This window comes from Tachyglossus aculeatus, chromosome 25 (genome assembly GCF_015852505.1).
Source record: "Tachyglossus aculeatus isolate mTacAcu1 chromosome 25, mTacAcu1.pri, whole genome shotgun sequence".
NCBI classification, from domain to species: domain Eukaryota; kingdom Metazoa; phylum Chordata; class Mammalia; order Monotremata; family Tachyglossidae; genus Tachyglossus; species Tachyglossus aculeatus.
In genome coordinates this window covers 5575071-5600744 of record NC_052090.1, presented here as the reverse complement: position 1 = coordinate 5600744, position 25674 = coordinate 5575071, and the positions used below count along the sequence as shown (strand labels likewise).

The 25674-nt window shown below is 47.3% G+C and overlaps 1 protein-coding gene across 1 annotated transcript in view; it reads right to left on the bottom strand.

The window, feature by feature from the left end:
* The window catches only part of TTC39C (tetratricopeptide repeat domain 39C), an 87217-nt gene extending 62389 nt beyond the window's left edge, over nt 1–24828 (bottom strand). The window contains exon 1 of the mRNA XM_038766537.1: nt 24635–24828. Within this exon, the coding sequence (XP_038622465.1) occupies nt 24635–24828 (194 nt within the window). The remainder of the gene's footprint in view (nt 1–24634) is intronic.
* Between the last annotated feature and the right edge of the window lie 846 nt (nt 24829–25674).

The window sequence follows — 25674 nt, the reverse complement described above, 5'->3', positions numbered from 1 at the left end:
ACCTCCCCACCTCCTTTCCCTTATTTCTCCCCCACCACAAATTTAGCAGCATGGCTCAGTGGAAAGAGCCCAGGCTTTGGAGTCAGAGGTCATGGATTCAAATCCCGGCTCCGCCACTTGTCAGCTGTGTGACTTTGGGCAAGTCACTTCACTTCTCTGGGCCTCAGTTCCCACAACTGTAAAATCAGCGCCTTAGAACAGTGCTTTGCACATTGCAAGCGCTTAATAAATGCCAACATCATCATCATCATCATAAAATGGGGATTAGGACTGTGAGCCGCCCAGGGGCCAACCTGATCATCTTGAAACCTCCCCAGCGCTTAGAACAGTGCTTTGCACATAGTAAGTGCTTAATAAACACCATCATTGTTACCAAGGCTTAGAACAGTGCTCCAGTGCTTAGAACACTGCTTTGCACATAGTAAGCGCTTAATAAATGCCATCATTATTATTATTTCCTCATTTCTCCGCAGCTCTCCCCTCCCCGCCTCAGTCCTGGAACTGGGGCCGCAAAGAAGGCTAGCCTCATTACCAGTGAGGGGTAAAGGTGAAGCATTCATTCATTGTCGTATTTATTGAGCGCTTACTGTGTGCAGAGCACTGTACTAAGCGCTTGGGAAGTACAAGTCAGCAACAGAGACAGAGTGTCCGTTTAGAAATGTGTCATTCGTTTTAAAGTCTACGATTTCCCGAACGGCACAGTAAGACAATGGGCCCTGAAGACACAATCTGCTCTCCCTTCTTGGAAATTGTCTTTTTCACCTTGCCTTACAAAATGTCGGGCTTCCATCCATTCCCTCACTATACGCTGGCCCACACAAGTTGCTTTCACTGAGCTGGGCCTCAGTCCCGGTACCTGACTGCCTGAATCTCTCTTACCACTTGATGCTAAATATGTAAGTAGCTGGCAGTGATAAGGAGATACGGGAGTAATCCTCAAGGCAGCTCTCTCACTTCTCTTCCTGAAGATAATGATTGTGGTGGCATCTTTTGACATTAATGACTAACAGCCAGACTGAATACTGTGTAAAACATATGAGGCGTGTATTCTGCCTTCAATGAATTCTATCATCATTATGTTGCCAACTTGTACTTCCCAAGCGCTTAGTACAGTGCTCTGCACACAGTAAGCGCTCAATAAATACGGCTGAATGAATAAGACCAGCAGCCAAACACTTGTTTTCTGTCCCGTCTATCTCACCGCCGCCAACCCTTTGACCACATCCTGCCTCTGGCTTGGAACGTCCTCCCTCTTCAACATCCGACAATCCCTCTCCCTGCCTTCAAGTGGCCTTCTCTGACTAAGCCCTCATTTCCTCTTCTCCCCTGCCCCTTGTCTGCTTTGTGACCTTGGGGAAGTCAATTCAGTTCTCTGGGCCTCAAGTTACCTCATCTGTAAAATGGGGATTGAGACTGTGAGCCCCAGGTGGGACGTGGACTGTATCCAACCTGATTAACTTGTACCTAATCCAGAGTTTGGAACAGTACTTGGCATATAGGAAGCACTTAACAAGTACCACAATTATTACTATTATTCTCTGAGCCTTAGTTTCCTCGTCTGTAAAATGGGGGTTAAATACCTGTTCTACCCCTTAGGCTGTGAGATAGACACTGGGTCTAATCCGATTACCTCGTATCTACCCAAATAAGGTGTTGCTTCCCAATTTCCTAATTTTCCATTAGAACTTGGGAAAATGCTTGATATTATAGACTGTAAGCTCATTGTGGGCAGGGAACGTGTCTTCTAATTCTGCTATACCGTACTCTTCCGATCGCCTCGTACAGTGCTCTGCACATACTTAGCACCCAATAAATAGAATTGATACTTTTAATACAAGGAGAAAAAGGGTAAACAGTTCTCCAAGAATGTTACTAACTCCTGTGATGGAGAAGAACCTTCTGTTAAGGAAAACTTAGGCTACAAGGAACACAGCTTGACTGATGCCATATGCATGCATGCAGATGCAAACACGCACACAATTTCTGCTGACATCTGATCGTGTCCTATTCAGAAAGACGCATCGTATCAGAAGGACGTTTCCCAGTTCCCCAATAGTGTCCTCTCCAAAGCGCAGAGTGAAAGCCACATTATGGGAGAAATGACTGCATCTGTGTCCTGTTGCTGGGTAACCGCATGACTATTTCTAGCCACCACCAGAGAAGGGGAGGGAGTCCCTGAGGCATCTTCCTTTCTGTTTGGGACAAGTATAGCATTTGTTAAACACTTACAGTATGTCAGGCAATATACTAAGCGCTGGGGTGGATACAAGCCAATCCAGTTGGACACAGTCCCTGTCCCACAGTCTCTCATATCACTTGGCGGTGGACCTGTTAAAACTGATGTGATCTATCTGGGGAAAATCCCCACTAATAATTATGGTATTTGTTAAGTGCTTACTATGTCCCAAGCACTGTTCTAAGTGCTGATTCATTCATTCATTCATTCATTCAATCGTATTTATTGAGCACTTACTGTGTGCAGAGCACTGCACTAAAGCGCTTGGGAAATACAAGTTGGCAACATATAGAGACGGTCCCTACCCAACAGTGGGCTCACAGTCTAGAAGGGGGAGACAGACAACAAAACATAGTAACAAAATAAAATAAATAGAATATGTACACGTAAAATAAATAAATGTAAATGATGTAATGATGCAAATGTAAATGATGTAAACCTAGGACCCCTATCAACAAACTCTTTGATGGTCTTCAGAAATTCTTGGAAAATAATAATAGTATTGGTGATATTTGTTAAGCCCTCATGATAATATGCCAAGCACTGAATTAAGCTCTTTGTTAGATACAAGATCATCAGGACAGACACAGCTCCTTCCCTCATGGGCTGGCAGTCTAAGTTGGAGGGAGAAACAGGTAGTCAATCCCCATTTTACAGATGAGGCACTGAGAGGTGAAGTGACTCGTCCATGGTCACCCAGCAGACAGGTGGAGGAGTGGGATTAGAACCCAGGTCTTCTCTTAGGTCTCTGCTTTTCCCACTAGGCCAGGCAGGGACCTGCAGAACTTGGAGACCTCTTGAATCACCTCAGAGTCTCCACTATGGTTTGGGTTGCTGTTTGTTGGGCTTTGGAAACTGAGCTCAACTTCAAAGCCACAGAATTTTCCACCCACCACAGAGCTCATCTGCATCCCCTCTAGACTGGAAGACTCATTGTGGGCAGGGAATGTGTCTACTATATTGTTCTCTCCCAAGCACTTGGTACAGTGCTCTGCATGCACTAAGTGCTCAATAAATACCATTGACTGACTGACTGAATCCCCTCTATTTCCAAAGTGAATTTAGTGAAATCCCCCCTCCCTCCCTCTGTCCTACCCCCTCCCCTCCCCAAAGCACTTATATATATTTCTACATATTTATTACTCTATTTTATTTGTACATAAGTTACAATATTTATTTTATTAATGATGTGCATATAGCTATAATTCTATTTATTCTGATGGTACTGACACCCATCTACTTGTTTTGTTTTGTTGTCCGTCTCCCCCTTCTAGACTGTGAGCCCGTTGTTGGGTAGGGACCGTTTCTATATGTTGCCGATTTGTACTTCCCAAGCGCTGAGTACAGTGCTCTGCACACAGTAAGCGCTCAATAAATACGACTGGATGAATGAATGAATGAAATCGGGTCATGCTTTGGAGCGGGGAAGGTGTTGAAAGAGAACAGAATCTTTGTGAAAAGAGCAAACGAAGAAAATCTCTACAATTGAACCTTTAAGGTTTTAAGAGGTCAGTGACACTTCACATTACGACGAGGCAAGTGATAGCAATGATCCTGTCATCCCGGTTGAATCACTGTGTAAGCTTTCACGTTTGACAGAAATCTATCTGTAATCCCTCCAGAGAGTTGAGTCAAGATCTTACCTGCCTGCCGAAGCAAAATAATAATAATAACTGTGGTATTTGTTAAGTGCTTACCATGTGCCAAGCACTGTTCTAAGCACTGGGGTAGATACAAGGCAATCAGGTTGTCCCACATGGGACTCACAGTCTTCATTCCCATTTTACAGGTGAGGTAACTGAGGCACAGAGAAGTTAAGTGACTTGCCCAAAGTCACACAGCTGATAAGTGGCGCATCTGGGATTAGAACTCACGATCTCTGACTGCCAAGCCTGGGCTCTTTCCACTAAGCCACGCTGCTTCTCAAATGCAGATAAATGCATTTGAGAAGCAGACTTTAGACCGGGATCTAGCTATCCTCACCAGGTAATCACTGGCCTGTTTGCTTTTGCTCCCTACATTCATTCAGTTGTATTTATTGAGGGCCTACTGTGTGCAAAGCACTGTACCAAGCACTTAGCACTGTATGAAGCACTTAAGAAAAATAAAGTTCCTCTACTGGGAATCGAACCTGGTGGCGGTGAGAGCACTGAATCCTAACCATTAGGCCACCAGAGAATGGATGCTCTATCCACTAGGCCACGATGCTTCACTGATCTGTGATACGAGAGGGAAGACCACGAGCCCTGGGGCTGTTTGCTCAAGGTGCTTCTCGGCCTGAGGCCTCAGGTCTGTGGCTCATCCACTGTTCCCAGTGGGAGACTCCTCCATAATAATAATTATGGCATTTGGTAAGCGCTTACTATGTGCCAGGCACTGAACTAAGCGCCGGTGTGGGTACTAGCTAACCGGGTTGGACGCGGCCCCTATCCCACGTGGGGCTCACAGTCTCAATTCCCACTTTACGGATGAGGTCACTGAGGCACAGAGAAGTGAAGTGACTTGCCCAAGGTCACACGGCAGACGTGGCGGAGCCAGAATTAGAACCCATGACCTTCTCACTCCCAGGCCTGTGCTCTATCCCACAGCCCCGTTAGAGGCTCTATGAGTGGCAACATTTTCGACACCCACATCTCTGCTATCCCCTCAAAACTGTATATGCTCTTGTTTATAAGTCATTTTATTATTTTTCGTGAGATATCAACTGCACACGATGATGCAAGTCATCAATGAGCAGTGATCCTAAATGATTAAATACTTCAAAATTTCAATCTGTCTCTGCCCACACCTTTCGTGACCAAATGGGTAAACCAGTCCAAATGAATCCATTAATAGCCTTTTTCTGGCAGAAGGCTTCAACCTCCAACCCCACCAAACCTTTAGTAAATCAAGCTGTGGTACTGATTGAACGCTTAGTACGCACACAGCACCAAGCGCCTGCGAGAATACAATACAAAAGAGTTGGTAAGCAGTCCCTGCCCACAACAAGCTTACCGTCTGGAAGGGGAGGTCGACATTAATAATAAATAAATTATGGATATATACTTCAGGGCTGTGGGGTTGAGGGTGGGGCCAATATCCAGTGCTCAAAGGGTACATACAGATCCAAGTGAAGAGACGACACAGAAGGGAAGCAGTGTGGCTCGGTGGAAAGTGTATGGGCATTGGCGTCAGAGGGCATGGGTTCAAATCCCGGCTCTGCCACTTGCCAGCTGTGTGACTTTGGACAAGTCACTTAACTTCTCTGTGCCTCAGTTAGCTCATCTGTAAAATGGGGATTAAGATTGTGAGCCCCCCATCATCATCAATTGTATTTATTGAGCGCTTACTGTGTGCAGAGCACTGTACTAAGCGCTTGGGAAGTACAAGTTGGCAACATATAGAGACAGTCCCTACCCAATAGTGGGCTCACAGTCTAAAAGGGACAACCTGATCAACTTGTAGGCTCCCAGCGCTTAGAACAGTGCTTTGCACATAGTAAGCGCTTAATAAATGCCATTATTATTATTATTATTATTATTATTAAGGGAGCTCATTGTGGGCAGGGAACGTGTCTACTGTTGTATTGTACTCTCCCAAGCACTCAGTAAAGTGTTCAGCACACAGTAAGTATGACTGAATGAATGAAAACGGAGAGGGTGTTGGGAAAAAGACTCTTAACCGGGGGAGGCCTCTTGGAGATAATAATAATAATAATGGCATTTATTAAGCACTTACTATGTGCAAAACACTGTTCTAAGCACATGGGAGGTTACAAGGTGATCAGGTTGTCCCACAGGGGGCTCACAATCTTAATCCCCATTTTCCAGATGAGGGAACTGAGGCCTTAAGATGTGACCTTAATAATGCTTTGAAGATGGAGAGAGTGGTGGTCTGGTGTATATAGAAAGGGAAGGTGTTTCAGGCCAGAGGGGGGACGTGGAAAAGGAGTCGGTGGCGAGATAGATGAGATTGGGGCACAGTAAGATGGCATTAGAGGACTGAAAGATCAGTGAGGTAAACATGTGACGGAAGGTAGGAGGTGGTGCGCTGATGGAGTGCTTTAAAGCCCATAGCAAGGAGTGTCCGTTTGATGAGACGGTAGATGGATGATCACTGGAGGAAACTGACGAGCAGGGAGATGTGAACAGAACCTTTTCTTTTCTTCCCCAAAACTTGAGCAGGGCAGCAGTGTGAAGTATGGATTGGAGTGGGGAGAGGCAGGAAGGTCAGTGAGGAGGCAGATGCAGAAGTCAGGGAGTACCGCCTGGGGCATGTTTCATTTGAGGAAAGCCACTCTACCAAGCAGCAAAGTTTCATCTCTCTCTAAATCTCCTCTCTTAGTAACAATGATGACATTTAAGTGCTTACTATGTGCAAAGCACTGTTCTAAGCGCTGGGGGATACAAGGTGATCACGTTGTCCCACGTGGGGCTCACAGTCTTAATCCCCATTTTACAGATGAGGGAACTAAGGCTCAGAGAGGTTAAGTGACTTGCCCAAGGTCACACAGCAGACATGTGGGGGAGCCGGGATTAGAACCCATGGCCTCTGACTCCCAAGCCCGTGCTCTTTCCACTGAGCCACACTGCTTCTCTGGTAGAGATGCTAATGGTCAAAGAAGAGCAAAATGGCCAGAAGTCAGGCCTTGAGGAGGAAGAGATGCCATGACCCATACGGGGCTCACGGTTGCAGCATGGCATAGTGGATAGAGCTCAGTCCTGGGAGCCAGAAGGTCATGGGTTCTAATCGCGGCTCTGCCACGTGTCTGCTGTGTGACCTCAGGCAAGTCACTTCACTTCTCTGGGCCTCAGCTACCTCATCTGTAAAGTGGGGATTGAGACTGTGAGCCCCACATGGGACAGGGACTGTGCCCAACTCTATTTGCTTGTATCTATCCCAGCGCTTAGTACAGTGCCTGGCACATAGTAAGCGCTTAAATTCCATTATCATTATTACATTTGTTTTTATTAAATCCCAATATAAATGAGGTAAGTGAGGCACAGAGAAGTTAAGCGACATGCCCAACTGTAGGGTGGACTGAACTCATTAGAAAAGGAGCAACATTATGTATCAATTTTTCGATGAAAGGGCATTTCAATAAAGAACACCGCCACTAAATACTGCTGCTTTTAACTCATTTTTAGCAAAGACTTATGAGCCTCACATGAAGTTGTCTCATCAACTGGCAAACAACAGACCTTTAGTTATGTGACAGAAGCCAAGCCCAAACCAATATGGTCTGGTTGATCTCCCTGTAACGGCATTACTTATGTCGAGTTTACAGCTTGAGTCATGTCATCGCTGCACAAAGCGCCAGCTTCTCTGGTACGCAGTGTGAGAAACTCTGATTAAATCAGCCTCATTTCTTACCGAAGTTGGCTAGGCAATCTTCCCAGAACGGAAATTTCTTTGACGTTGCCTTACTCCCCCTGACCAATTCACAAACTTTTCTAAGTGGCTATACACCAGGACAGTTTGAAGCATTCAATCAACCAGTTATATTTACTGAGCACTTACTCTGTGGAGAACACTGTATGAAGCCCTTGGTAGTAATAATAATAATAATAATAATGGCATTTATTAAGCGCTTACTATGTGCAGAACACTGTTCTAAGCGCTGTGGGGGTTACAAGGTGATCAGGTTGTCCCACAGGGGGCTCACAATCTTCATCCCCATTTTACAGATGAGGGAACTGAGGCCCAGAGAAGTGAAGTGACTTGCCTACAGTCACCCAGCTGACAAGTGGCAGAGAATATTGGTATCTGTTAAGCCCCTTACCAGTTGCCAGGCACTGTACTAAGGGCTGGGGTGGATACAAGCAACTTGGGCTAGACACAGTCCCTGTCCCACATGTGGCTCACGTTCTTAATCCCCATTTTACAGATGAGGTAATGGAGGCACAGAAAAGTTGAGTGATTTGCTCAAGGTCACACAGCATACAAGTGACAGAGCTGGGATTCAGACTCCTAGATCCATGCTCTAGCCACTAGGCCACACTGCTTCTCTGGTACAATATAATAGCTTGTAGACATGATCCCTGTCTATGAGGAGCTAACAGCCTGCAGTGGGAGCCAGAAATTAAAATACATTGCAGATAAGGGAAAGCATAAGAATATGAAATAATTCATTATAACAATTATGGTACTTGTTAAGCGCTTACCCTGTGCCAAGCACTGTTCTGGGCAAGGAACATGTACCCAAGTACTCCAGGGCTCAGGGCAGGGAGGACAGCAATCGTTGAAGGGATATGGATCTAAGCGCGGATAGGGTGGAGGAGGGGTGACTGGGGAAATGAGGGCTCAGTCCTCTCTAAATTCCTTGAGCGAGTTGTCTACACCTGCTGTCTCAAGTTCCTATCCTCGACCCCCTCCATTCTGGCTTCCATCCCCTTCACTCCACACAAACCGCCCTCTCAGAGGTCACCAATCGTCTCCTCCTTGCCAAATCCAACAGCCTCTACTCCATCCTAATCCTCCTCGACTTCTCAGCTGCCTCCGACGCTGTCGACCAACCCCTTCTCCTCTCTCTCTGGCTGCTCATTCTCAGTCTCTTCTGCGGACTCCTCTGCCTCCCACCCCCTAACTGTGGGGGTCCATTAAGGTTCAGTTCCGGGTCCCCTTCTAGGCTCCATTTACACCCACTCCCTTGGAGAACTCATTCGCTCAAGTGGCTTCAACAACCCCTAGCTAAATCTTCAGCCCTGATCTCTTTCCCTCTCTGAAGTCTCCATTTCTTCCTGCTTTCAAGCCATCTCTACTTGGATGACCTCTCGTCACTCCAAACTTAACCTGTCTAAAACAGAACTCCTTATCTTCCCACCCAATGGAAGAAGATTGTCTTCTTCCTGTCCTCCCCATGGCTTTCCCGTTACTATAGATGACACCACCAAGCTTCCTGTCTCACAAGCCTAAATCTTGGCGCTATCCTTGACTCCTCTCATTCAGCCCACATATTCACTCGCTAAATCCTGTCAGTTCAATCTTCACAAAAAAAAAAGTCAGTGAAATCCACCCTTTCCTCTCCATCTATGATGTTAATTTAATCATTTATTCTATCCCACTTGGATTACTGCATCAGCCTCCTTGCTGACCTCCCAGCATTCTGTCTCTCTCCACTCCAGTCCATAACTTCACTCTGCTGCCTGGATTATTTTTCTACAAAAAACTTTCAAGCCATGTTTCCCCACTCCTCAATAACCTTCAGGGATGGCCCATCCACCTCCACATTAAATGGAAACTCCTCACCATTGGCTTCAAAGCAATCCAACACCTTGCCCCCTCCTACCTCACTTGGCTACTCTCCTACTCACCTCACTCCACCTCAATCTTGTCTATAATGCCTCTGACCTCTCTCTCACCCACGCCCTGACTCTGGCCTGGAGCGTCCTCCCTCCTCATATCCAACATTATCTTTCCCTGCCTTCAAAGCCTTACTGAAGGCGCACTTCCTCCAAGAAGCCTTCCCTGACTAAACCCTCTTTTCCTTTTCCTCCACTCCCTTCTGCGTCACCTTGACTTGCTCCCTTTATTCATCCCCCGTCCCAGCCCCACGGCACTAATGTACCTATCTGTAACTTATTTATATTAATGTCTGTCTCCCCCTCTAGATTGCAAGCTTGTTTGGAGAGGGAATGTGCCTGCTATATTGTTATTTTGTACTCTCCCAAGTGTTTAGTACAGTGCTCTGCACAAAGTAAGCACTCGATAAACGATTGTCTGACTGACAAGGTCATTCAATTAGAGAAGCAACAAGGCATAGTGGAGTCAGAGGATCTGGGTTCTAATTCCAGCACTGCCAAAAGCTCTGTGACCTTGGGCAAGTCACTTAACTCCTCTGTGCCTCAGTTTCCTCAATTGTAAAATGCGGATTAAATACCTGTTCTCCCCTCCTACTCCAACTGTGAGTCCCATGCGAAACAGGGACTGTGTCCAATCTGATTGACTTGTATCTACCCCAATGCGTAGGGAAGTGTTTGACACATAGTAAGCACTTAAATACCATGAACAGCATACATATCACTACTGTTTCTTTCCTTTCCTAGTCAGTATTTCAAATAACCTGGTTTTCAGTATCTTTGTTTGATCAATCACAGAATGAATACCCAGTGACTAACTGAAAAATGTCCAAAATGCTATCCGATCGTCATGATATTTGAATAAAATGACATTCAAGCTATAAACAGCAGGGAAATTACTACATAGTTGCAGGTGTATTTTAACACTGGGGAAAATCAGAGGAACAATCATTCTATTGAAATTCCATAAAAGCAATCATAAAAGGTTTGTTGTTACTGGTTTAACCCTTGACCAATGTGTAGTTGATGAATCTGAATTCTTTTTTATCCATGTTTGAAACACAGAAATTGAGTAAGCGAAAATGCCATGTGTGTACTGCTGAAGACCCAAAAACATCAAGCTTCTTTCTCATTCAAAATACCAGTTCTCAATACGAGGCAAAGGCTGTCCTGATTCACAAAAGAGAAAAAAAGAACATTAACAGCCAAAAGAATGACTCACTGCATTAATACAGAAATCCTAAACAATACACTCAACTTCAATTTTAATTTGAATCCAGCCTCTTTGTAAGACTGAGAACTGGACCCATCAATTTCCAAATTTGCTACGGTTTAACCAAAAAGTTGGTGTCTAGGTATGTTCTGAGGGAAAAGTTAAAGGTCCAACGTGTCTTCCTGGAAAGAGGTTACAGTAGACCTGGGTTCTGGTCACTTGCCTCTAGCGTGACCTTGGGCGAGTCATTTAGTTTCTCTTTTGCCTCAGTTCCCTCATCTGTTAAATGGGGATGAAGACTGAGCCCTATGTAATAATAATAATAATAATAATGGCATTTATTAAGCGTGTACTATGTGCAAAGCACTGTTCTAAGCACTGGGGAAGTAACAAGGCGGTCAGGTTGTCCCACGGGGGGGCTCACAGTCTTAATCCCCATTTTACATCATCATCATCATCATCATCATCAATCGTATTTATTGAGCGCTTACTATGTGCAGAGCACTGTACTAAGCGCTTGGGAAGTACAAATTGGCAACATATAGAGACAGTCCCTACCCAACAGTGGGCTCACAGTCTAAAAGGGGGAGACAGAGAACAAAACCAAACATACTAACAAAATAAAATAAATAGGATAGATATGTACAAGTAAAATAAATAAATAAATAGAGTAATAAATATGTACAAACATATATACATATATACAGGTGCTGTGGGGAAGGGAAGGAGGTAAGATGGGGGGGTGGAGAGGGGGACGAGGGGGAAAGGAAGGAAAGGGGCTCAGTCTGGGAAGGCCTCCTGGAGGAGGTGAGCTCTCAGCAGGGCCTTGAAGGGAGGAAGAGAGCTAACAGATGAGGTAACTGAGGCACAGAGAAGTGACGTGACTTGCCCAAAGTCACACAGCTGACAAGTGGCGGAGCCAGGACTTGAACCCATGACCTCTGACTCCAAAGCCCGGGCTCTTTCCACTGAGCCACGCTACTTCCCTATGTGGACTGCGTCCAACCCCAGAACTTAATTCTCATGCCTCGGAACATAGTAAGCACTCAGATGCCAATAAAAAACCTATTTAAGATTGGGATGCTAAGAGACAGCGTCACACGCTGTAGTTCTCAAATTCTGTACTGATGTAATAGTAATGGCATTTATTAAGCACTTACTAGGTGCAGAGCACTGTACTAAGTGCTGGAAGAGAATATACACGTAGGAATGAGACATTGTTCCTCTCTGACAAGAAGCTGTGTCAAATGTACATTCACAGGCATTTTGGGATTGAGAAAAAGGCTCTGATTAAATCGGAATGGAAAGCCAGAGTTTCCCATTTTCCCATTCCCATGAGACCCGAGAATCTGACATTTTGCTAGTTTTCGGGGCTGTGCTTCTCTTCTTCTGAGCTCTCTCTGGCCTCAGCGTAGCCTTCCAACACATCAGTGACAGGAAACAGGTCTGCCAACTCTGTGGTACTGTATTCTCCCAAGCACTTAGGACAGGGCTCAGCATAAAGGAAGCGCTCAATAAATACCACTGATGATGACGATAACCAGCAGCTCTGGGTGGTGGCTGTCCACAGGGATCCAACACTGAGCCCCTCACGCTGTCCGGCCGAGCAATCTGTGGGGTTCACGGGGGAGGGAAAGGAGGGAGCCCCTGAGAACCCGGACTTCTTTCCTTCCCCCCACCTCCAAGATCTATGCTCAGCTGGCATTCCCGGGAGTCCCCCGCAGCCTGGTTTCAATGCTGGAGTCAGAGCAAGAGGGATGCTCCAATTCGTCTCGGAAGAAAATTTCTAAAACCGTCTTTTGTTGGTTATTGCCCACTTCAAGCTTTCTTCCGCACAGTCCTTATCAACTCCAACGGGAATTTCTCCATCTCCTGAGTGATGTCATTCGTTCATTCATTCATTCAATCGTATTTATCGTGTGCGGTAAGTGCGGTAACTGTACTAAGTGTTTGGGAAGTACAAGTCGGCCACAGATAGAGAAGGTCCCTACCCAACAATGGGCTTCACAGTCTAGAAGGAGGAGACAACGAAACAAAACAAGTAGACAGGTGTCAAAACCGTCAGAATAATTAGAATTATAGCTACATGCACATCATTAATAAGACAGAGTAGTAAATATGTACAAATAAAAGAAATACATACAAATATATAGAAGTGCTTCTAGCCACGTGTCGTAGCTACACGGTCCTGGGTTCTTGGTGATGCTCAAACCATAATGATTTGATTTTCAAGGATGTGTTGCCCGAAGGAGGGAGGGGCTTGGAAACCGACGTCCGCCACCCCCTAGTACCCATTCAGTCGTATGTATTGAGTGCTTACTGTGTGCAAAGCACTGTACTAAGCATTTGGGAGAGGGCAATACTACAATCAACAGACATATTCCCTAGTTGAGTAGATATGAATAATCCCTCTGCCCTCTAAAATAAGAATCAAGAAAGCTGAGTGGGCTGTTTCATACTCTGGGAGGTGACCCGAATATCCATTAAAGGGCTTTTTGAAGGACTGGGGAATAAAAACTATGATAATGAAATCAATAACGGGACTCTAATGGGTGAGAACAATGCAAGTCAAAGGAATGACCTCATCCTGCCGCCTGTAATTTCTAGAGGGAATAATGAATTTTTAAAGCTAATAAAGCCCATTCAGAAAAGGTCTCCCCTCAATGTCAACAGGCTTCTGATTCCCGCCGGGCCACCATCTTCTGGAAGATGCTTCATCTTCCCTTTGGTTGTATTTCAATACAATTTCTTACCCAACAAGCACACCCGTTGTGTTTAAATGCCCACAACATAGTTGTGTCTCCAGGAAAAATAGATTTAATAGCAAAGCTTCAACTAAAACTAGCTAACACAAACAAAAAATAAATATAGGAAGGAATGAAGGGAATAATAATAATAGTAATATAATGTATGTCACTGTTTATTGTATTGTACTTTCCCAAGTGCTTAGTACAGTGCTCTCCACATGATAAGTGCTTAATAAGTACGACTGAATGGACGATAACAAGGATACTAAAAATGGAATTGTTTAGGCGCTTACTCTGGGCCAAGCACTCTACCAAGTCGTATTTGTTAAGCACTTACTATGCGCCAAGCACTATACAAAGTGGTATTTGTGAAGTGCTTACTACGTATCAAGCACTGCTCTAAGCACTGGGGCAGATATAAGGTAATCAGGTGCCACACAGGGCTCACAGTCTAAGTAGAAGGAAGAACAGGGATTGTATCCCCATTTTGCAGATGAGGAAACAGAGTCACAGAGAAGTGAAGTGACTTGCCCAAGGCCACACAGCAGGCCAGTGGCAGAGCCAGGACTGGAATCCAGGTGCCCTGGAAAGGCTGCTTCCCTTGCTGCTGGGGAAGAAACAAAATAATCATGTTGGATACGGTCCCATCCCATATGGGGCTCACAGTCTAAGGGCTGTCCTTTTGAGAGTAATGCTGGAACCAATAATTAATCAGACTTTTGCTCTGATACACTGTTCTTGACATGATAAAATGGACTTAAATCAACATCAAACATTAAAATTGCCCCCAAAAAATTATCCAACTAGTCCCTTCATGATTTCACTCAATTTTTAAAAACGCCCTTGGCAAATCAACCCAGAAGTGAAAAGTCCTTCTTGACAGTGAGCTCAGTGTGCGCAGGGATTGTCGCTCTTTATTGCTGTATTGTACTTTCCCAAGCGCTTAATACAGTGCTCTGCGCACAATAAGTGCTCAATATATATGACTGAATAAATTGAATGAATTAAAAAAAATCCTTTTCCAAAGGAACCAGAGCTTTCAAAATATTTCAGGCAACAACTGTCTGTGGGAACAGAAGACAGAGGTAACATGAATACATGGAATCCACAATGGTTTTCAAAGCCAAAAACCTGATTATGTACAACATTTCGTTTTTCTTTGAAAATGCTTTGACATCGCAGATCTCGCTTTATCCTCACAACATCCCTGGGAGTAGGGAACAGCCGATATTATTATTCCCACTTTACAGATTAGGAAACCGCGGCCAAAAGAGGCCCCTCTGGTCTGCAAGGGCAGGGATAATGTCTACCAATTCTGTTGCGGAAGTAATGGCATTTAACGTACACTTACTGGGTGTAGAACACCGTACTAAGCGCTGAGAGAAAATCCACAGTTGGGAATGAGACACAGTCCCTCACCCTCAGGGGAGCTCACAATCAAACTGTACAGTGCTCTCCAAACAGTAAGAGCTCAATAAGTACTATAGTTTGATCCATTCATTAGGTGACTTGCCCAAAGTCACAGGGCAAACTAGTAGCAGAAATGAGACTAGATTTCAGGTCACTCTTCAGACCTGCCCTTTCCCCTAGGTCATACGGCCTCCCTCAAATGCCCCTCCCTTTTGCGGAATTGGCTCTAATCCCGGCTCCAACGCTTGTCTGCCGAGTGACTTTGGGCAAGTCGCCACTTCTTTGGGCCTCGGTTACCTCACCTGCAAAATAGGGATTAAGACTGTGAGCCTCATGTGGGACACGGACTGTTTCCAACCTGATCGTTTTCTATCTACCCCAGCACAGTGAGTGCTCGACACCGTAAAAACAGAAATCTAGGAAAGCACCAAAAATAAAACGATTTTGTTTTACCTTCTCCCCTCCCTTAGCTACTTTGGGAGGAAAATACAAAATGAAAGTTGAATGCCTCAAGGGGAGCTGGAGAAAAGAGGGAGTAAACGAGATGTTGACCACCCCCTTAATCGTTCAGAGTAGGCTGGAGAGAATATTCCCTCCAAGGCCATGCAGCCGATCAGGGGCAGAACTGAAGAGAAAACTCGGGAGTTAATTGGGACGCTCTTTTCATTCAGTCGTATTTATTGGGTGCTTACTGGGTAGAGAGCACCATACTAAGTGCTCTTCTTGTGAGACTTAGCCGACGATGCTTGGTGGGGTCTCCCACTGAGAATGAAGGCCGGGTCTCGGCTCAGACTCCAGAACAGAAAGCCGGTGTGTAGAGACCGATCGTAACGACGGTGGTTTGGGCCACGACATACGCACCGTCTCTCACCCGGGCCGGTGGTAGTCCTGCTGGGGCACGGGGGGCATGAGCCAGTAGGCAGGAAGCCGGGTGGCATATTGCGGAGCGCGCACAAAGGCATCCTCTGTGCGCGATCCATTTATGGCCGACAGGACTGCAGTGCTTTGCTGATATATTGCCGATTATTACCAGGCTGCAGTGCTATAACCCCAGCAAGCGGCTGGTTGGCTTGGGGAGCCGCTGTGCTCTCTCCGCCAGCGTGGCCTAGCAGAAAGAGCCTGGGCTGGAAGCCAGAGGACCTGGGTTCTCCTCCCACCCCTGCCATCCGCCTGCTGTGTGACCTCGGGCAAGCCCCCACCTCTCCAGTCCTCAGTTCCCTCGTCTGGAAAATGGGGATTCAACATCCACTCTCCCTCCTACTTAAAATGGCAGCCCCATGTGGGACCTGAAGCAGCGGGGCTCTGTGGAAAGAGCACGTGCTTGGGAGTCAGAAGTCACGGGTTCAAATCCCAGCTCCGCCAACTGTCAGCTTTGTGACTTTGGGCAAGTCACTGAACTTCTCTATGCCTCGGTTACCTCATCTGTAAAATGGGGATTAAGACTGTGAGCCCCACGTGGGACAATCTGATCACCTTGTATCCTTCACAGCGCTTAGAATAGTACTTTGCACATAGTAAGCGCTTAACAAATGCCATCGTTATTATTATTACCCTGGTGCCCAGTTCAGTGTTTGGCACAGAGTAAGGACTTACAAATACCACTGTTATTTTTCAGGATTCCTAACCAACCAGTCCATGTTGCAGAACATCCTAGGCAACGGCTTTGAGGAGAGACCTTCATCACTGATGACGCAACCCCGTTCATTCAATCGCATTCACTGAGTGCTTGCTGTGTGCAAAGCACTGCATTTACCTCAGCAGACATTCCCCTACCTGCAAGAGTCACAACTAAAACCGGGGTCTCCTGATACCCCAAACTGGACCGACATCGGGGCTACTAGCTAGTCTCATGTAACAAAGGGGACCTTACGAGCAGGTGTCTTCCTACGTGGCAGGTCCTGGTTAAGAATCAGCTCCTTTCAGACTTCAAAAAATAACATGTTTTAAGAGAAAGAGCTGCTTCTGGCATGGAGTAATTCGAGGGAAACGTGACAAGCCTGCTCCTTGAGCGTTGAGAACCACCAGGAAGGAATCCAGGGGTGCCCATTTAAAACATTCACTCGTTCATTTGATCGTATTTATTGAATGCTTACTGTGTGCAGAGCACTCTACTAAGCCTTGGGAAGTACAATTCAGCAACAAATAGAGACAATCCCTGCCCACAACGCGTTCAGTTGTTAAAGGAAATCCTCACATACCAGATCAGAACCTAGGAAAAAAAAATTCAGGTTACAGATAATCAGGCAGCATGCCAAAAACTAATTCAATATCCTTTCTTTCGTCCTTTTATTTCATCTGGGTTTGCCTGCGCTGAAAGCCTCAGTCTAAGGTATTCTCAATGCATCTGTTACATGCTGGTATTCTCTTAATCTAGCAAAGTGCATTGGTAAATATGTACAGGACTAGAGCAGGTTTTTTCTATAATAATTATTATGTTAAGCACTTACTATGTGCAAGGCACTATACTAAGCACTGGGGAGGAGACAAGCAAATCAAGTTGGACAGAGTCCCTGTCCCACATGGGGCTCACAGTCTCAATCCCCATTTTACAGATGAGGTAACTGAGGAGCAGAGACGTTCAGTGACTTGCCCGAGGTCACACAGCAGACAAGCGGCAGAGCCGGAAATGATTTTCAATACCCACTTGGCAGAAAAGCTTTCTTTTGCCTAGGCTCCTCTTGTTAGATTTGGTAGTCAATAGGAAGATTTATGATGGCCTGATCACGTGGTCAGCGAACATCAGTTCGTGATAAAATTATATTTAAATTAGAGAAGTAAGATTCCAGAGATAGGACTGTGTTGCTTTCCCTAACGATGGCTTCACCCACACACATATCTGATCAAGTAGGAATATAAAAAAACAAGTCAGAAAAATGAACAACCAGCCAGAAAAAATGTCTTTTAAAAATTCCTTGAGCTGGCTCAAGGAAAAGTACAGGAGGCAACACCCTAAAAGCCTATTATTAGATTGCTTGCTTTGATTTTTCCCCTCTGGGTGATCCCCATGTCTCCCGGTACATGAAGAAATGTAATTAAGGACCTGAAATTCAATAAATTCAAGTAATCCTGAAAGGAAGCCAGGCCATCTGACTCTACTACACACAGCTTCCAAGGATTCGGAGCTGCTTCTAATTTCTGCTCTTTCCCTCGGGAGGATTCTCAATGCTTTGGGATATGTGAGAACAGTCCAAAAGGCCCGCAAAATGTTGAATATCATATGGAAGGGTGAGGGAAACAAAAGGCACACTTTTGCCGGGATATGAAACCACGTTGTAGCTCTGCTTGAATTCTGTGTGAAGTGTGGTTCTGTTCGATGTGCCTCAGAAACGACCTAAGAAATTTAGATTTCAAAGAGGGGCAACCGAGATGATGAGAAACACAAAAGAGCTTCCAAGGGGATACCTGGAAAAGATTAGGCCCAGACAGGACACCACTGACACTTACAAAATCAGGCAAGGGTGGGCAAGGTGAACCAAGAATGATTTCACCTCATCTACCACAACGAATGAAGCGGACAGTGCTGGATTCAAAACGAGAGGAACTACTTTTTCCATTCAGTGGAGGGTGGAATCCGTTACCACAGGAAGTTATGCACATAAGAAGTCAAGGGAAGGGGAAAAACAAAATTTAAGATGTTAGAGAAGGACCATCCCCAACCATTAGGACACAGGTAACCAGCCAAACCGCCATCACCCCCAACATCCTGTTGTCACAATTTGTGGCAGAATCCTGAGCTGGAGGATCAGTAATACATTTCCTCTAGTAATAATAATGGCATTTACTAAGCGCTTACTATATGTCAAGCACTGCTCTAAGCATGGGGCAGATATAAGCTGGGTTTTGTGTTTTGGTTTTAACAGAATTTGTTAAGCACTTACTGTGTGCCAGGCCCCGCACTACGCGCTGGAGGAGATAAGAGCTAATCGGGTCAGACACGGCTCAGGTCTCACATGAGGCTCACAATTTTAATCCCTGTTTTTCAGATGAGTTAATTGAGGCAGAGAGAAGTTAAGTGACTTGACCAAGGTCATGCAGAGTAGACAAATGGTGGAGCTGGGATTAGGGCCCAAGTTAATCAGGTTGGATGCAGCTCCAGTCCAGTCACAGTCTAAGAAGGCGGGGAAGCAGGTAGTTTAGACTACTCTGTGCTTTCCTTGGACACAGGGATTATTGCTGTCTATTATATCGTACTCTCCCAAGGGCTTAGTGCAGTGCTCCGCACAGAGTAAGCACTCAAATGACACTGATTCAATCAGTGGTATTTATTGAGTGCTTATTGTGTGTGGGGCACTGTACTGAGCGCTTGCGACAGTACAACACAACAACAGACACAGTGATTGATCGATTGTGGTCTAACACACTGCTCCTATAGGTGGTGTCCCAGTAGTTTCACCCCGCCCCCCGCCCACAAATATTCCCTGAATATTGCCAGTCTGACCATGTTTTTTCAGGTGATTGGCGGAGCAGAGGGAGAAGAGAGGCAAGACAATACTACTGAAACACTGCAACTTGAAAGACTGGAATGTACACTTGGACTCACAGATATGAGACACGTTTGTAAATCATAAATCCTGCCTAAGCTACGTGGAGGCGAGTCTGTTTGTTTGGGTAGTGTGATTCACTCCCCTCCCGCCTTGGATTTACTGACTTGACCTGTTAGGGGATAAAGCCGAGATTCAAATGGTTGCTTCTGTACAAGGTGAGGAAAACAGTCATTGATACTGCGCTTCTCCTATTTAAAACTGGCCGGGAGATAAGTAAAAGGCTCTCATTTACCCTGAAAAGCATACGATCATTGCTCCAAAACAAACAAAAGAAGTTGAACGAATGAACCACGCAAGAGGACACCTTTAGCAGTGATCTGCCTAATATTAGGATGGAATGCAAGAGTAAGCGTGACACTGAATATTCCTGGTCTGTTCTGCGGTTCAAACTAATTGCCGTAAAAGGAACGGTTAAACAGGTCTTGCCACGTAACTTTTAAATATTGCATTTTCTAAGTAAAAAAAAAAAAAAAACTAGACATCTCCCTCCCCCTTCACATCCAACAGACCGCAACTTTCCCCACTTTCAAATTCTGAAATCTTATGAGGCGTCTCAGAGGCCTTCCCTGATTAAGTTCTCCTCTTCCCACCTTCCATCTGCCCATGCTGCCACGTCATCCCTTCCACGTCACCCCAGTTCTCAGGGGCTCCACATCCCACTCCAAATCAATCTCTTTAAACTGGGTTACTTCCCCCTACCTGTATTTTAGCGTTGGTCTTCCATTTTCCCCCTGAGCCTCTAAGCTCCCTGAAGGCAAGGATAGAGTCTAACCCTATTCTCTCCCCTCCTGAGCAGTTGGTGCCCTGCTCTGCATAGCCTATGTGCTCAATTTCTGTTGATGACAGAGAACACATCTTCCCATCTGGCCACGATTATCTAGTAACCTTAGAAGATTTTTGTCCAACTAAAAATCAGCCAGCTTACGCTGAATGATAACAAACATGTCAAGCTACATAAGACACTTGTGGCATCAGAACTGCTTTAGAAACAAGACCACCTTATAGGGGAACTTTTGAATCAGCATAGGAGTGGACAAATCACAGACCACAGGAGAGATCTAACTCCCCACGGGAGCCACGGTGGCCCCTGGAATGGGGGTAGGTGGGATGGGCTTTGGCCCAGGGGCCCTCCTGGGTGCCTCAGTTTCCCACAGAGAAGGTAGCAACCCCGCTATGGGGATGCCCCAAGGGACTGGGCATCAGCAGTCGGGCACGGGCCAGAGCCGGTGATCGGGGAAGGGCGGACGTTTCCTTCCAACAGAGTCCTCTCCCCTCCTGCTCAGACACCAGAAGGCGTGGGGGGCTTTCGATCGCCTGCCCTAGCTGGAAACCGGCCTTTGGACCTAAAGAAATTCCCTCCTTTCCCCTGCCTGATTTAAAAAGGATATTTTTCGGAGCATGTACTATGAAATTGCCCATTCTCTGTCCATTAAAAATGTGGCAGTTCTACAACCAGGGATGAATTGAATATTTTTCCAAAGCTTAGACTACTGAATATATTTTTTTAATTCTCTCCTGTATAATTTATTACATTTAATTGTTCCCTGTTGGATTGTGAATTATGGGCATAATAATAGCACACGCTGGCTGGCTTTTGTTTCCATCTATCAATTCAACAAAACCAACTGCCATGAAAATATAAGTCTAGAGCAGCTGTTCACTGTCAGTGGCATATCTTAGAGTACGAGTGACAAGTGTGTGCATATGTGTGTATCTAGCAGCTAAAATTTTTCATAAAGATCGTTATTCAACAATTTGCATAATAATTGATTACTGGGTCACTTTAAACTTTAAACACAAACATTAAAGAGATAATAGGAATTTATGGTCAAAATCAAACACAACGAAAGCTCTAACTTGCCCCCAAAATTGGCCCCCAGCTTGGATTAACTACTTTTAGCTTCAGAGAGTCATGACAGATCTTCAAAACCTCCAGCTTCTTTTTTTTCCCCCTCAGATAAAAAAAAAAAAAAACAAGGGACGAAAATGGAAAGCCTCGCGTAAATATGTAAACATTCAATACAGTATTCTCATATCTCAATTTTCTAACTCAAGAAAATGCAAAAGTCATTTGAAAGAGAAATCCAAAAACCCCACTAATCAATTTCATTTTTTCTAGCACCACAGATAAGTAAGCAGAACGCTGAAAAATGCCCAGCACAAGGGACTCCAAAAATCGATCCATGGTATTGATTGAGTGCCTTGCTGTCTGCAGAGCACTGTACTAAGCACTTGGGAGAAAGACTTGGTAGACACATTCCCTGCCTAGAAGGAGCTCACATCTAATTCACCACGAATGACACGATTTTGACAAAAATGACAACAGATGACAGGTGTTTTGTTTACCGAACTTGACCGTCTCAAGCAGTACCTAAACAACACACAAAAGGGAAACCGAGCAAAGGGATGAAGTGGAAATCAACGTCCGCTTCAAATATCCAAGGCTAACTGGGTAGAGTGGGGGAGAAAGGGTTTGAAGGAAATGTGTTGAGGGGGTGGAGGAGAGGAAACCGAATTAGCGGAGCAGCCAAAGAGACAATTAAAACAGAACTAGGACAACCCCGGGCACACGATTTGGGGGAAGAAGCGATCGCTAGCCGAGCCCGGGGGACTCGGTCCCCAAAGGTGAAGGATGTGGGAGGGAGGGGTGCCAGCCTGCCCGGCTCAGAATGGACAACGGGGGGTCAGCCGAGATGGGCTGAGTTTGGTTAATGGAGCCTGGACTCAGACACAAACGGAATCTGGTCGGGTCAGGACCGATTCAAGCAGCTTCTTGGACACCCCGGGCATCCCCCTGTGCCATCCACTGCATCCTCTGAAAGGGAAGCCTGGACCCTCTTCTGGTCTGGCTCACGGTGCTGCCTGGGCCAGGCTGCAGGCCCTGGGTTTCTGTCCTACGTGGGGCTCCAGAGAACTGGGGCAGGAAGGAAAAGAAAAACTGAGATGGGGCGAGGGCAACTCAATGATAATAATGATGGCATTTGTTAAGCGCTTACTATGTGCAAAGCACTGTTCTAAGTGCCGGCGGTGGGGGGGGAATACAAAATGCTCAGATTGTCCCACGTGGGGCTCACAGTCAGTCTCCATTTTACAGATGAGGTAACAGGCTCAGAGAAGTTAAGTGACTTGCCCAAGGTCACACAGCAGATATATGGCGGAGCTGGGATTAGAACCCATGACCTCTGATTCCCAAGCCCGGGCTCACTAAAGTGTTCCAACTGGAGCCTGCCTATCAATTAGGGAGAGTGCTCCTCGCGCTGTGAGAAGTAGCGTGGCTCATCATCATCATCATCTATCGTTATTTATTGAGCGCTTACTGTGTGCAGAGCACTGTACTAAGCGCTTGGGAAGTACAAGTTGGCAACATATAGAGACAGTCCCTACCCAACAGTGGGCTCACAGTCAGTCAGTGGAAAGAGCCCGGGCTTTGGAGTCAGAGGTCATGGGTTCAAATCCCAGTTCCGCCAATTGTCAGCTATGTGACTTTGGGCCTCAGTAACCTCATCTGTAAAATGGGGATTAAGACTGTGAGCCCCATGAGGGACAACCTGATTATCTTGTAACCTCCCCAGTGTTTAGAACAGTGCTTTGCACATAATAAGAGCTTAATAAATGCCATTATAAAAAAAAAGCACTCTGAACACGGTAAGTGGTCAATAAATACGACTGACCGAATGGATGAGTTACTACAGACAGCAACGCAACATAAAGAGCAGGGAGAAGCAGCAAGGCCTGGGAGTTGGAAGGAGCCTGGTTCTACTCCCGGCTCTGCCCCTTGTCTGCTGTGTGACCTTGGGCAAGTCACTTCACTTCCCCAAGCCTCAGTGACCTCATCTGGAAAAAGGGGATGGAGACTGTGAGCTCCGTGTGGGGGCATGGACCGTTCCCAAACCTGATTAGCTTGTGACCACCCCGGGGGGGTCGGGAAAGCGCCTGGCACATAGTAAGCGCTTAACGAAAGGTGGAGGAGGGGAAAGGGCTGTTTGGAGGGGGATAACGGGGAAGGCCACAGGCCAGGACAGCAGGGGGGTGGGTTATGGGTGGGCGTTGGGTGGGAGAGGGGCTTTGTGCAGGTGCGGGAAAGAAAGTGGGGGGCAGAGGGAGGTGGATAACAGGGAAGGCCACAGGCCAGAAGAGTGGGGGGGAGGGGTGTGTTTGCTGGGGAGAGGGGCTTTGGGCAGGTGTGGGAAAGTGGGAGGCAGATAACGGGGAAGGCCACAGGTCAGGACAGCAAGGTGTGTGGGGGGTGGGTGTTTGCTGGGGAGAGGGGCTTTGTGCAGGTGTGGGAAAGAGGGAGGGAGATAATGGGGAAGGCCACAGGCAGGACAGCAGGGGGGTGGGTGGATGGGTGGGTGTTGGGTGGGAGAGGGGCTTCGTGCAAGTGTGGGAAAGTGGGGGGCAGGAGGAGGTGGATAACAGGGAAGGCCACAGGCCAGAAGAGTAGGGTTGGGGGGGGCGGGGGGTGTTTGCTGGGGAGAGGGGCTTTGGGCAGGTGTGGGAAAGTGGGAGACAGGTAATGGGGAAGGTCACAGGCCAGAACAGCAGGGTATGTGGAGGGTGGGTGTTTGCTGGAGAGAGGGGCTTTGGGCAGGTGTGGGAAAGTGGGAGGGAGATAACGGGGAAGGACAGAGGCCAGGACAGCAGAGTGTGCGGGGGGTGGGTGCTTGCTGGAGAGAGGGGCTTTGGGCAGGTGTGGGAAAGTGGGAAGGAGATAACGGGGAAGGCCACAGGCCAGGACAGCAGGGGGTTGGATGGGAGGGGGCTGTGTGCAGGTGTGGGAAAGTGGGAGGCAGATAACATGGAAAGCCACAGGCCAGGACAGCAGGGGGGTGGATGGGAGAGGGGCTGTGTGCAGGTGTGGGAAAGAGGGAGGCAGATAATGGGGAAGGCCACAGGCCAGGACAGCAGGGGGGTGGGTGGGAGAGGGGCTTCGGTCAGGTGTGGGAAGGTGGGAGGCAGATAACGGGGAAGGCCACAGGCCAGGACAACAGGGGGGTGGATAGGAGAGGGGCTTCGGGCAGGTGTGGGAAAGAAAGTGGGGGGCAGGGGGAGGCGAATAACAGGGAAGGCCACAGGCCAGAAGAGTAGGGTGGGGGGGTGGGGGGGAGAGGGGCTTCGTGCAGGTGTGGGAGAAAAAACGGGGTTCGGGGGGCGTCGTCTGGAAGGAGAAGGGGCTTCCAGGTGGGGAGGATGGCTCGGGGCGTCACCTGTACTGCTTGAAGAGGCGGTCGGACTCCCTGAAGCCGTTGTTGAGCAGCATGTTGATGCCCGCCAGGGCCAGCTCGGCGTCCTCCAGGGCGGCGGGAGGGGAGATGGGCCCCGCCCCGTCCCCCGGCCCGGGCCCGCCCGCCTCGCCGTCCTGGCCGCGCCGGGAAGAGGGCCGTTGGCCCGCGCCGGCCATGGCGGACGGACCCCGGGGACCCCGGGGACCCCAAAAGGACCTTCCCAAGCCCGGGGGCGGCCTGGGCCCCTGGCCCCGTGGCCCCGCCCCACCCACGGGCACCGGCACCGGCACCGGCACGGGCACCGGCACCGGCACGCGCTGCTCGCTCTCGCCCGGCCTCCCCCCCACCCTCTCCCCCTCCCTCAATCTGTCTCTCCTCTTGCTCGCTCTCTCCCCGTCTCCCCCTCCATCTCTCTCTAGCTCTGCCTCCCCCTCAATCTGTCTCCCCCCTCGATCTCTCTCAGTCTCTCCCCATTTCTGCCTCCCCCTCAATATCTCTCTATCCCTGCCTCCTCCTCAATCTGTCTCCCCCCTCGATCTCTCTTTCTGTCTCCCCTCTCGATCTGTCTCCCCCTCAATCTGTCTCTCCTCTCGATCTCTCTCTCAGTCTCTCCCCACCTCTGCCTCCCCCTCAATATCTCTCTATCTCTGCCTCCTCCTCAATCTGTCTCCGCCCTCGATCTCTCTCTCCCTCTATCTCCCCTCTCGATCTCTCTAGATCTGTCTCCCCCTCAATCTGTCTCTCCTCTCGATCTCTCTCTCTCCCTCTGCCTCCCCCTCAATCCGTCACTCCTCTCGATGCCTCTCAGTCTCCCTCCCCCCTCGGCCTCTATCTCTGTCACCCCCTCAATCTCTCTCCTGATCTCTATCTCTGTCTCCCCCTCAATCTCTCTCCTGATCTCTATCTCTGTCTCCCCCTCAGTCTCTCTCTGTCTCTCTCCTGATCTCTATCTCTGTCTCCCCCTCAATCTCTCTCCCCCTCGATCTCTCTCAATCTCTGTCTCCCCCTCGATCTCTCTCTGT